Source organism: Mobula birostris, chromosome 11, assembly GCF_030028105.1.
Source record: "Mobula birostris isolate sMobBir1 chromosome 11, sMobBir1.hap1, whole genome shotgun sequence".
Taxonomy (NCBI): domain Eukaryota; kingdom Metazoa; phylum Chordata; class Chondrichthyes; order Myliobatiformes; family Myliobatidae; genus Mobula; species Mobula birostris.
Genome location: NC_092380.1, coordinates 65,634,065 through 65,648,173, shown reverse-complemented (window position 1 = coordinate 65,648,173; position 14,109 = coordinate 65,634,065). Strand labels below are relative to the sequence as shown.

The following is a 14,109-nucleotide window of genomic DNA, read 5'->3' as shown; positions in this document are numbered from 1 at the left end:
AAGGAATCTTGGATACCAGTGAAAGAAGATGAGAATGTCAAGAGTCAGGGAGAAATTGGAGAAACAAATGAAATGATGAAATTTTATATCAGAAGATAAAAATGTTATTGGAGAAGTGATCAATTTATTTATTTGGAGACTGATAAGGGGGTAAAGGGTACTTGAACTGCTGCCATTCTTGTTATTTAGGACACTTTAGGTTTCACAATCAGTGACAATGAAGGAACGGCAATAAACATTCTCTGTACGCCAGAGAAAGCAGGATCTCCCAGTGGCCACATATTTTAATTCCACATCCCATTCCCATTCTGACATGTCTATCCACGGCCTCCTCTACTGTAAAGATGAAACCACACTCAGGTTGGAGGAACAACACCTTATATTCTGTCTGGGTAGCCTCCAACCTGATGGCATGAACATTGACTTCTCTAACTTCCGCTAATGCCCTACCTCCCCCTCGTACCCCATCTGTTACTTATTTTTATACACACATTCTTTCTCTCACTCTCCTTTTTCTCCCTCTGTTCCTCTGAATATACCCCTTGCCCATCCTCTGGGTTTCCCCCACCCTCCTTGTCTTTCTTCCCGGACCTCCTGTCCCATGATCCTCTCGTATCCCTTTTGCCTATCATCTGTCCAGCTCTTGGCTCCATCCCTCCCCCTCCTGTCTTCTCCTATCATTTTGGATCTCCCCCTCCCCCTCCAACTTTCAAATCTCTTACTCACTCTTCCTTCAGTTAGTCTTGACGAAGGGTCTCGGCCTGAAACGTCGACTGTACCTCTTCCCAGAGATGCTGCCTGGCCTGCTACGTTCACCAGCAACTTTGACGTGGGTTGCTTGAATTTCCAGCATCTGCAGAATTCCTGTTGTTATATACATTCCTCACTTAGTATGTGAGTTGAAGGGGATGGCAAAGTGGCGGGGGGGTTCTTCTTCTCTTCCCACCCCTGTTGGCTTGGGGAAGTATAGCCCAATAGCCTTCACAAGTTACCATACTACATTGACTGCAGTTGTAGTTGGATAACCATTGATAGAGCGAAGACTGAGAAAAGTGGATGGAGTGAATGCCTAGGGTCGCTTTTAAATTGGTGCATTCATTATTGCAAATGATGTATCTGAAGAAAAGAAAAGCACCGATATGACTGAGTTTAAATGAAATAAAATACATTCAGTGCCAGGGAAGCCAAAACCAAAAATATTTAATGACATTGTATCTATTTCATTACGATGTTATTTTGAAACAACACAGACAGATTGTTCAGGCAAAGATCATTGTGATAAAGTAGCTTGTGAAAAAGTAATTAATTTGGGGGCTGTGCTGCATTGGGTAGCTGCTCAAAAACACCTTAACCATTGCACTGTTTAGAAAATGCATTAAGTTACACCTTTTTAAAATCTCAGTTCCTTAAAGCTGAAGTTTTAGGTTGTGATTTAGCAAAGAACAGCACAGCATTCCAGTATAGGTACACAACTGCTGAGAGCACTAGGGAGTTTGTTTAGTGAAGAAATATTGATGATGTGATAATCAAAAAAATCCAAGCATGGAAATTTTAAACATAATCTTTGTAAATGAACCATTTTTTCAGAGGGTCTTCCAGTCACAAGTTCACAAGACAAAGGAGCAGAAGTAGGCCATTCAGCCCATCGAGTCTGCTCCACAGCTCCCCCATGAGCTAAACTATTCACCCATCTAGTTCCAATTTCCGGCTTTTTCCCCATATCCCTTGATACCCTGCCTAATTAGATACCTGTCAATCTCCTCCTTAAACACCCTCAATGATCGGGCCTCCACAGCCATATGTGGCAACGAATTCCACAAATCCACGACCCTCTGGCTAAAAAAAATTCTCCTCATCTCTGTTTTAACTGGGTACCCTCTAATTCTAAGACTATGGCCTCTTGTCCTGGACTCACCCACCGAGGGAAACAACCTTTCCACATCTACTCTGTCCAACCCTTTCAACATTCGAAATGTTTCATTGAGATCCCCTCTCATTCTTCTATACTCTAATGAATACAATCCAAGAGCCGACAGACGCTCCTCATATGTTAGCCCCTGCATTCCAGGAATCGTCCTTGTAAATCTTCTCTGAACTCTCTCCAACATCAGTATATCCTTTCTAAGATAGGGGGCCCAAAACTGCACACAGTATTCCAAATGAGGTCTCACTAATGCCCCATAGAGCCTCATCAACACCTGCTTACTCTTATACACTATTCCTCTTGAAATGAATGCCAACATAGCATTCGCTTTCCTTACTGCCAGTCCAACTTGGAGGTTAACCTTTAGGGTATCCTGCACGAGGACCCCCAAGTCCCTTTGCACTTCCGATTTTTGAATTTTCTCCCCATCTAAATAATAATCTGCCTGATTATTTCTTCTTCCAAAATGTACAACCGTACATTTGTCAATGTTGTATCTCATCTGCCATTTCTTTGCCCACTCTCCTAAACTGACTAAGTCTCTCTGTAACCTTTCCGTTTCTTCAACATTTCCTGCTCCTCGACCTATCTTGGTGTCATCCGCAAACTTGGCCACAAAACCATTTAATCCATAATCCAAATCATCGATATACATCTTAAAGAGAAGCGGCCCCAACACCAACTCCTGCGGAACCCCACTAGTAACCAGCAACCAATCAGAATAGGATCTCTTTATTCCCACCCTTTGCTTCTTGCCTATCAGCCAATGCTCCACCAATTTCAATATCTTTCCTATAATTCCATGGGTACTCATTTTATTAAGCAGCCTCATATGCGGCACCTTATCGAAGGCCTTTTGAAAATCCAAATACACAACATCCACAGCCTCTCCCTTGTCAATCTTATTCGAGATTACCTCAAAAAATTCCAATAAATTGGTAAGGCAGGATCTTCCCTTCATGAAACCATGCTGGCTTCGGCCTATCTTGTCAGTCATCAGCAGATACAAATTAAAAGAATGATTTTTCTACATGAATGGCAGAAAGTTGTACAAGTGTCAGGGTATTGAGCTGGAAATAAAATGACATCATCAAGGGGATTTGCCAAGAATAGAAAATTAAACCAATAGTCAAATACATAATTAGAGCTGAAAATACTAAGAACATTAAAATATTGCTTTGTATTAGACACTTACCTAGGCTTAATTGAAGAGAAATTTAAGCCAAAAGATGAGTTTTAAATTGAAGATTTGTCAATATACTATATTCTGCAAAAAGTTCCTGCAGCCTTTGAATTAATTCTGCTTCCATCTAATATGATTCTATATAAAATATTTCAGAAAGATATTATAATAGAGTTTTCCTTATGTTGCTCTGGCATCTAGCCATCTGATAACAGAATAATTTGGCCTTCTGATATAGTTGCCATTTGACATTTTGTGGAAAAGAAGTAAATTTAACGTCAGTACACAGCATGACAACTTATCAGTACCTGCCACTGATTTTCCCTGGCTCAATTGTTTGAAGTCCACCTTTACCATTCTTGTAAAGCATACTTTGAAAAGAATTGGATTGTCTCCCGCTGCTAGGAAATGTGTGTTAATGTTAGTATGTTAAAATGCAGATTAATTTTACTTTTATGCGTGATTCATTGTTGTAAGTGGTTATTCTGCCCAATGTTAAAGGAACTACAAATCAGACTGCAGATCAATACGGTATGCAGTGACACTATACTATCATTTGTGTAATATTGATTGGCCCTAATTCTACATTCTATTGTTCCATTTAGTTTTCAAACTCATGAGGTCTCTTGATCAGGTAAATTAGGATATTTTCTCTATTTGATATGGAGTTGGATTGAAGAGAGCCAACAAGAAAGTGGGTATAATAAAGGAAATTGTTAGAAAATAGATTAGCATGCCAGAAATATTGGGGGGAGGGAATTGAACCAGTAATAATTTTTAAAGATATCTTTATATTAGAAATATTAAATTGGACCATATAAGAAATGCCACATTTCTTACCCTTTTCAGCGTGGACATAAACATACAAGATCGATCCCTGCCCCTAGCATAGTGAAGTTCTGTGATTCAAGGGGGGATCACAATACTGACAACAAATAGCTGCAGCATTTGGTCAACAACTATTCCGATATGCACTGAACCCATAATTTAGTTACTTTCTTTCACTCTTCAGCACTGCATGTTTTAAAGACTCAAAGGAGGAAAAAGACCATATATGATTAAAATAATGTTTCCACTTCAGGCATCACTTCAAGGGACTCAGAGAACTGAAAGACATATTCTTCCAAAGAAGCTTATCAGACATGAATTTGGAAATTCAAATGAATTCACACAATAAATGTTAAAAATAAATTTAGTGCAATGCACAAATCAATCCTCTCTCTTAACAAAGGCACTCTAGCCTGTGTATCCAGTTTGAGAAGTTTCACTATTCAATTTTGCATTCATTCTGGCAAGTACATTTCACCTCACCCATTGCCTTGCTACTATTTTCATAATATTCTTCAGATATTTCAGTTTTTAGCAAGCAGACTTCTTGCAATCAATGCTATCTACATGTAGCTATATTTTTGTCTTCTGGATGCTATTGGAAGATAATTTTGACAAAGGATTTGATTATATTTCCTTCAAGCTTTAAGATAATTAGACCATTATTCCTGGACAGATCCTATCTGTTCTTAAAAGAAGGAATGTCATTAATTGTACACTAATTACTTATCAAAATTTTCTTAGATGTTTTATATAGCTATGTTAATAATGGTTCTGATATCTTTGCAATATGTGCAATACCCAACGAGTGGATTGGTTTATTAATCTCCTTTCAGATCTTCATGTCTTTATAATCTTTCCTTTGAAAATGTTGAGGAACGTTGGATTCCTAGTAAATGGTGGGGCAAAGTAACTATATACAATATTTTGTGTCATTTGACTCCCATTTGTTGTGTGAGTCCTTTGGTGGCCCCATTCAGTGATTTAATACTGGGTCTGTGCTGGTCCACAACTTTATCCCATGGAAGATTGACACAACCACCCATTTTGTTGTTTGTAGAATGATCCTTGTTTCCTATTCAATTTTAACTTTAAAAAATGTTCATAATTTCTCATATTCTTTCATATCACCTCTCCTCTTTAGCAGTGTTTGACCTTTCAATGAGTTCTAAGTTTGTGTCACACATTTTAGCTAAAAAGCTGAACACAAACATTTTGAGAGTGAAAGTTCAGCATCTTCCCATTTCAAAAGCTTTGGGGGACATTTTTCGCCATATGTTTGCTTTGGGATCTGAGTCATGAATATAAATTGACCAGAGGAGGAACCAAAGCAACACACACAAAATGCTTGAGGGACTCAGCAAGCCAGGCAGCACCTGTGGAAAAGAGAAAACAGTCGACGTTTCAGGTCGAGACATTCTCTCGTGCCAAGGAGGGCCAAAATCTCTTTCTGAGAGGCTACGAAGGTTTCTAAATGCTAAGTCTCCATTTGATCCTCAGTGAGTTCAGATGTACAGATTAGTGGTGGTAATCATAAAATTATATAGCTCAGAAGTGATTCCCCGGCTGCCCATTTAGTAGAGGACATCAATTAATCCCAATCCCAATCCCAATTCCCTACTCTTTCACCTTAGTCTCTTCTTTAAAACACAAAAGCGTTTTCAAGTATCTATGCGTTCTTTATTCCCTTTTTGAAAGTTACTGCTTCTGAAAGTATTTCCAAATGCTGTCAGGTGATATATTCTTAATCATATTTTCAAAGTGTAAAAAAGCCGCAGATTTTACAAATCTGAGCTAATACAGAAGATGTTGCAAACCCTCAGCTGGTGAAGCAGCACCTGTAGAAAGAGAAACAGTTAACATTTCACACGTGGAATGCTTTGTCAACACTGGGAAAGAGGAAAGGTGATTCCAGCATTTTCTGCTTTTATTACTAATTTTTAAAGGTACTTCCATCAACATTCTGTTCTCTTTTTAAATTATTTTAACGATCAACCCAACAGTTTTTCCTTACCTTATGTTTCCTTACTTTCTATTATAAATTTTTGGAACAACACCCAGCTCTTTAACTAAATTTTTCATCCCCCGTATATCTCTTGAGCACACTTCCAAGATCTTGACAGTCTTTACCAAAGGTGATGCTCCAAAGAGTAGATGCTAGCATTAAATTTGCCATTATTTTCCAGAGGCTAGTAGACCATTTGGTATGAGAACAGGGATTGTCAGTTGCTGCAATAAGGAATGTTCTCCCAGTGAAATGAATTGCCAACTTTTTTGAGAATATCAAGCAAAATTTTCTAAAATTGATTATAAAGATTTTCCTGATAGGGTAAAGATCTCTTGGTGATATGTATTATGACAATGGGCATTAAATCCTGAGGAAATCTCATGTGGTCATTATCACTAACCCACTTGCTCAAGCCAATCCACACCTGCTTTCTATGTATTCACTACACAAAACTGAGTCTTAGTATCCTGCATTGTTCCTCATTTCCAAATTCATTTCCGTTATCAAATGTCAATACAATTTCTCTTGTATTTATTGGCAGTCCATCTATTTAAAAAATAAAACTGGTAAAGGTTCTCTGAACACCTTATGTATAGGCACCCCAGTGTCTAGCATCACTTTACTGACACAAAATCAATCTATGTATAAGAGCTATCTTATGTACTTATATTTATTGTACTTTTTTATTACTTTGTGTTTTTTATCTTATTGTGTTGTTTTCTTTTGCTGCATTGGATCCGGAGTAACAATTTCAGTCTCCTTTACACTTGTGTACTGGAAATTATACAAAACAATCTTGAATCTTGAACCCATTCCTGTTCTCATCTTGCAACTTCAAAAAAATCTTACTTTTATTGTTGCTTACTATTGCTTCCTAATGATCTAACCATCCCCATAAATTTCTTACCAAGTTGTTCACATGATCTAATTTTCCATTTAAATGGGATGTTCAACTGAGGGTCACTGGTTTCCTATTTACATGATATCATGCTCTTTCAAAAAGTGCAATTAAATTAGTCAACAGATCCACATTAATTACTTTGATTTGCCTAATTTGCATTGTGTTCCTCAATTTTGATTTAATTCAGGCTCAGTGTTTGTTTCAATCGATCTGACATTTCAAAACTCTATTTCATTTATTAACCAATCTGTTAATCTAAGTTAAAGTAGTTCATTTCTATGATATGCTTTTGAATATCTTAAAGATAGGGAAGATGCTTACTAAATTGAAGATTTTTATAGCCCAGGGTGGTTTAGAAGGGAGAGGTGGAGGAGGTTTTCTTCAACATTTGTCATGAACAAATTCAGTAACCATGTGTGCAATTCAAATATTCTAGTGATGCTTAATGCTTGATACTTGATGTTCCCATTAGAGGCAAAAGAAAATTTCAACTTGAAAGTCTGCCCATAATGCAGTTAGAGCTAACTTTTCTACAATTTCCCTACTGAACACATTCTTCTTTCTTTAGGAAACAAATCATTCTTAGATAAAGATTTGAAAAATTATGAATAGTACCTCTGCTGCCTCATCTCCTGTCTTATATGATCTATTTCTTTTGTTGATTTCTCCATGTTTTGATTTGTTATCATTTCAAACAGTTGTTTTTTTTAATAGTTACCTTCAGTGAAGATCTTCCACAACTTCTACAGATGTTTCATATTGTTATAAGGAGATACTGCACAGAAACAGGTCCTTTTGCCCACCTGCACCAAGATTCTCATTTTCATTTTCAATTCTAAAAAGTAGAAGCAAAGGAAGAAGCTTAGTCATTCCTTCATTCTTAAGTATAAAATTGCTTTCTCCATTTCTAAGTGAACCTCTGTGTCGTGGAGTAATACAGCATAGTGACAGTACCTTTGGCCAGCTGAATCCTTCCCAAGCATCAAATGCCCATTAGAACTAAACCCATTTACTAACAGGTGGTCTATATCTTGTTCCTTACTCATCTTTTGTTCACAAACTTGTGAAGGATTTAGGTCAAGAATTTCTATCACACGATGAAGTTGTGTGTGCCATAAATATTGCAGGAGAAGGGGATTCCAGTAATTGCCATTATAAAATCTCCTGTTTTCCTTTTGATGTTGAATGAGAATGGAAAGGTCTTCAGACCTGGTAAACAAGCTGAATGTCATCATGCTTTGTATAAACTCATTTGGGTGAATGCTCCCTCTACACCTTACCTTTGCCTGAAGGAAGTAGAAACATCATGTAGTGGGATTTAGGGGTTTGAGTACATAATGTATTCAAAGCATTGCACAACCTATTATGACGTCAATCAGGTATGGGTTTGACGTAATTACTAGGAACTTTGTGAAAAGAGAATTCTTGGAGATGCCATTTTCTGTTGTTCCTGACTAACAATTCAGCTACTTTGCTCCCTGCAGTATATCTTCTGCTTAGCAAAATGTACTTTTCCTGAAGTCCTTTGGCTAACAAACTTGTTTTCTTTTTAAGACAAATCTCACACAAAAAAATTTCAAGTTTCGCCAAAGATTTGGGCATGAACATTGAAACTGTTGATTCATGTTGAGCTCAGTTGTTAAATGCTGTTTCCTCTGCCAGGGAATTTGCTCACCACCTGACCAAGTATTCAACCACAGTAATAAAGTCCATCTTTAACAAACATATTTTTTCATATTTCAGCTTCTGTTGTGTTTTCCTTCTTTTCTCTCTTTGCTGTTCTAGTGATCTTGACAAAGACTTTTGGAATAACAATGACAGCACTGTACAAAAGAAATGGAGTTCCTACCCTCCAAAGGAGTTCATTCTAAACATTTCGCCTTATGCACCTTATGGTGACCCACGTCTTTCACTCAAGTGAGTTTCTTTCAATGGTTTGGCTTTCTATAGTATGTAAAGCTTCCTTCCTCTGTCTTTTACCTATCCACCCAATCACCCACTCACGCCCATTCCCAAACCCTTTGCAACCCCATGGATAACTTGACCCCATGGAGACGAACAACCCTCCTGATCATGTGCCCTGCTTGAAGTTCACAACTCATCTGATCTATCTTCCAAATGTGGGATAGCAGAGGGTTGCTCGTTGAGGTTTCTGTTACACTGTGTGATAGAACTAACATTTTTTAAAATGCTGTCTTGATGCTGTTGATAGAATTTCTCTGGCTGCTTAATCCCCTTCTGTTTTTTTTTTGAGCTTTGGAAGAAAGGGCTGCGTAGGTGTGCACTGATGTGCTTTAGCAGCAGATCTGCTTTACTCCAATCTTCAATCAGGGCTGACTCACTCTCTGTCCACTCTGCTTCCTGTCCGTACTAGTGGCTCTCTCATGTCCGGTAACAAAGCTCCAGTAGCTGAAAAAGAAACACGCACGGCCGAGAAGCAAACCCGCAGCAACAGCATGAAGAGCAGCGGATCTTCCATCAGTAATCGGGGTGAAGCTGCCAATGGGAAGGTTGGGAAAGGTGGGCGCTGGCACACAGTCCAGACTCTCCTAGCATCGGGCAAGCTCAACCAAGCTAAGTGAGTTTAAATGAGTAGTTACATACTTACTGAGACCGTGACAGCCAAAGAAATCAGTCTTTCAATAATGAAATAATTTTTGCAGGAAATTAATAAGTGTCTTCACAACATGACTGCCCAGCAGCACTGGATCCTATCATTTGTCCATTACACTTGCACATGCATGGGTTTTAAGAATACATATGCTTTGTAATTGTATCCATCCACTTGCCATGACCATAATTTGCCTTATCATGCCCACAATACCATTGAAAGTCTCACTAACACTTTATTTAGCATGCTGTGGATCTAATAAATGACGGATGTTCATTGCAGTTTCATGGGCCAGCTTTCTCCCTGTGACTGACTGGAGTTGCTTTGTAGGAGACACGTGTTCTTTTCCCAATAGCAATATGTTGAGAATGATTTGTCCTTTGTGACCAGGTTGTCATATATTGACAAACATGATGTCTGACATCCAGCTGGCAGGGCAGTATTCCTTTCTTGGTGGCATTTGCTCACTGGCTTTGCTACCAATGGAACTATGACCTCTGAGTGAACAGCAATTGCACTTACTGTGTTGTTGGTGTAGGCTCAGTGAGAAGGTCTCTTCAGCAAACTGTGTATTGACTTATTCAAAAGGAAGTCCTTGATTTTGTAAGGGACACCATACAGGAGACAGAAAATTTGATCAAACCGAGCTCCAGCGCGGGATGTATTAATTTAAGCAACAAGATCTCTTCTCAGTTAGAAATTCAGGAAAATTAAATGGACCTTGTCTGATCTTGTTCCAGAATCAGGTGCAGACCCAAGCAGAAAAAAAGAATGGGTTGTACTAACTTAAAGCAGTTCTAGGAAGAGATATTTTGAGAAAGTAAAAGTAGGTTATGCGTGTGAGATGTACCCTTTTTTGCATGGATGTATCCTTGCAATTGCTACAGAATTTCATTGTAATGGCATGTTCTCAATAGCTTGCACCTCGACAATGGCTGGTATCTGTGGCTAAAAGAACCATAACTTTTAATTAACTTATTCAGGGATTATTTGCTTCTGATGTCCTTTTCTTCTCTGGTGGTAAAATAGGGAAAATATGTCCAGTTTTTCTTTATCTGTTTTTGGGTAACCCGATAAAGAATTGTGTGTCGGGCAGAATTTGGAGCATATGTTTTTCATTGTTGCACATCCCTGAAACTGTGTGTCAGAGAATTTACACAAAGACCAATCTCACTAAGGAGGCAAATACTCCTTTGATATTAATTATTAATCTTTATACTGCGCAGAAGTTTCATTTTAGAATTTTAGCAATTTTTTTTCATAGTTATCTATAAGAGCAGTAGCCTAAAAGAGCCTGGGGCCCGGTGTAAAATATAGCAATAGTGGCATATGTCTAAATAACACATCATGCAGATTACTTTTCTGAGCCTGGATATTTTGGCAGGCTTGTAACATCAGAGTTCAGTGGTGCCAAATTGCCAAACTTCATACAAGTTCAGAATGCAGTGGTGTGGGTGCATATGCACATCAGTGTAACAGACTAGAAGGGGTTAAGAATTCAGGTACGATAGAGATCAGGGTCGGTCTATTTTAACAGCGTCTGGAGGAGTGACCCTGGTTGTCTTGCAAAGACAAGTATAGGTGAAATCAGTATTTCATAAGACCACTAGTTAATGTTTGAGAGAGCAGAAGACCCCCTTTGACAAGATAATCTTAAACAGCATCCAATATAATGCATGGCTCCTTGATTTGCATTCTAAGTAGTTGTCTAGCACTTGGCTCAGACAAGAGATTTGCCTTTGCACCAACAGACTTTTGGGAGGTGGTGTTAGCCCCAGTGTCTCTGTCAAGCCATGCCTTACCCCTTCCACTTACCCCCAGCTTGCCCCTCCTGCCATGGATATATATATATAAAAAAGATGCACTCCCTCTATTGGGGCATGGTAGCTTCAGTCAGTATTTTCAAAATGCATTGCAGGAAATTTCCCACTGGAATGATATTGACCACCTCTGTCACTTAGAATGAGAAGAAGACAAAGACATGAAAGCACTTCCTCTTTTAAGTTCCCACCCAATTGCCTACCATCCTGACTTGGTAGCACGTTGTTTCAGAACCGGAAAAATAATCTAACAACTTGTCCAGAATGCTTACGTTGCATCTTCTCAAAAGTAGTACGGAATGGCATTAAATTCTGCCTGCTAAAATTTAAATATACTTCGAGAGCCTTGAGATATTAATATATAAAGAGTTAATAGATTGATATCAAAAGTTTCATAGGGCACATCTGCTGAATTAAAGAAAAATGTTTGTGGAAGGAACTCTTCCTTAGTTGAATTATGAAAGCATGAGTCAATAAACATTTTGTATTTTTTACTAGATCAGAGAGTGTATCTTTAGAACTGTCCAAAGAAGATTGAGTGTGATTTTGAGTCCATGGTAGTTCTAATTATAAGTGAGAGGGCTTCATAAATTCAAACTCTTGCTCTATGTTTTCATAGGGAAGTAACCATGGTGAGGAATAACTTCAAAGTAATACTAAGCAAAATTATTCAAATAATTCAGAAGTTTTCTATATAATTATTGAAATTCCTTACTAATATCAAAGCTAATAATTTTTTGAGCATTTGAAGGCATAATGCATTTGTAAGAGTTGCTTCAGGCAAAAACAACCTGCAAAATCTAGTATTAAAGTATCTGAGTGCTATTGTCATTCTCAGACAACTCAAACTACATATTTAGTTGATTAGATTTAACTTAATGTGTAGCTTAATTCTGCAAAAAAAGGTATTGAAGGGAATTTAAATTTGCTGGCTTTCGAGAGGCATGGCTCAGATTCCATTACGGTGTGGAGTGAACAATTATGTGTGTGTGTCCACTGCCACACAACATGGCTTTTTTAAGATGATGAATGGGTTACCTATACTATGGTTTGAATCTCTACTTCACGTGTTCTTCCATCATCTGTTCTACAATCAGTAGTGTTTGTGAGGGATTTAAATGTTTTTTATTTGTATTGCTTGAGGTTTTGTTTTGAATTTAGCCATTTATACCTCATAGAATACTTTGCATTTCATATCATTATGCAATATTTTAGCCATTGCAGCAGTTCAGAATCTCATGTTAAGTGAAATGAAAGAAAAACTAAGTTCTGCACCTAAAGATGACATTGGGCTCGGTGAGAACCATAGCTTAAGTCATTCTATTTTCAAGAGACGATTGTTAGTTAACAATAGAAGTTAAACTATTTAGTGCTAACTTTTCTGCAGTAAGAATGATTTCCACAGATGTCAGTGATGTTAGTGATGTGGAAAATGAGAAAATATCATCTTTTCTTTATTGGGCCAGATTGAATTTGATCTGGTTTCCACATGCATTCCCGACATGCCTGTACTCTGCAGTTCCTGATGTGGAAGGCCAATCACAAGGACGCAAGAAATAGGAACAGGACTAGGCCACCAGGTCCACAAGTCCACCACACTGTTCAAAATAATCACGGGTTATCTATATTGTCCTCAACTCCTCTTCTGTGTCAATGTCCTACAAACCTCAGTTTCACAGCATTTTAAATATTTGAATTCTCTTAATGGGAATTCCAACACTTCACTACTCTCGGGAAAATTTCTCACATACCTTAGTTTTAAATGACCGACACTTTATTTTGCAGTCTGCCCTGTTGCTTATGGTTCTACCACTGATGAAACATCTCAGCCTTTACACCCTGTCAAGCCCTAAGGATCTTAGATGTTTGAATGTCACTCTCTCATTCCTCTAAACTCCAAAAAATGTAGGCCAAAACCATCGGCCACTTTTGATGGAACCACACTCTCATCCCAGGAATTAGCTTCGTGAATCTCCCATGGACTGGCTCATGTTACTATAGCCATTTTTTACGGTAAGGGGAATAAAATTGTACACAGTATATCAAGTATGGCCTCATCAACTCCCAATACATCTGTTAGAAAACTTCCCCATCCTTAAATTCCAACATCTTTGCAAAAAAGGTCAACATGTCATCTGCTCTCTTAACCTATTGGACTTTGCTAAGTTTTCATGATTTACACACTGGAACATCTAGATCCCTCTGAACTTCATTCATTTTCATCCTCTCTCCATTTTGATAACAATCCATGTTTTGATTCCTCTAACCAAACTGCATGATTGCACACTTCCTCACATTAAACACTTCTTACCAGGTTTTTGACCAACTAGGCAATCTACCTATCTACCTCAGTCTATCTACATCCCACTGGAGAAACACCATATTATTGTCATAACATACCTTCCCACCTATTTTAATACAGTCTTTCCTCACACTTTCAGTTCTGCGGGGAGGTATTACCAGCATGTAGGCCTCAGGTGGTATAGTTAGAAGCCCAAATGCTGGATTACCACTGACAAGTTCTGATAGAAGATGAATCAGGTAGAAGAGTCTACTGTCAAGGAACTTAACATATTTTGATGCTTCTGACTATAAAGTAATTAAATCAATAGTAATCAATAATTAAACCCACATTAGTTTGATCATATTTGGGAAACAATATTAGGCTTCATCTTTGGAACCCATGGAACTAGCGGGTGTATTGGCACTTGCAGTGCAATCTGTGTTTCAAGAGTGGCAGTGCCTGCACGTAAATCCAAGCCATGAGACTCAATAGCTGCGAGTCAGTGATTTCCATTGGAACTACGGTCTGCAGGTCCAGTAAATTCCAATTC

General features: G+C 38.1%; 1 protein-coding gene across 4 annotated transcripts in view; it reads left to right on the top strand.

The window, feature by feature from the left end:
• LOC140205152 (synaptotagmin-7-like) overlaps positions 1-14,109 on the top strand; it is a 553,316-nt gene that overhangs the window by 407,404 nt on the left and 131,803 nt on the right. For 2 of the 4 annotated variants that reach the window (XM_072272425.1, XM_072272428.1), the window contains exons 4-5: positions 8,630-8,761; positions 9,219-9,422. The exons of 1 other annotated variant lie outside the window; for it this stretch is intronic. In XM_072272425.1, the coding sequence (XP_072128526.1) occupies positions 8,630-8,761; positions 9,219-9,422 (336 nt within the window). The remainder of the gene's footprint in view (positions 1-8,629; positions 8,762-9,218; positions 9,423-14,109) is intronic. One more of the 4 variants, XM_072272426.1, reaches the window with a different exon arrangement.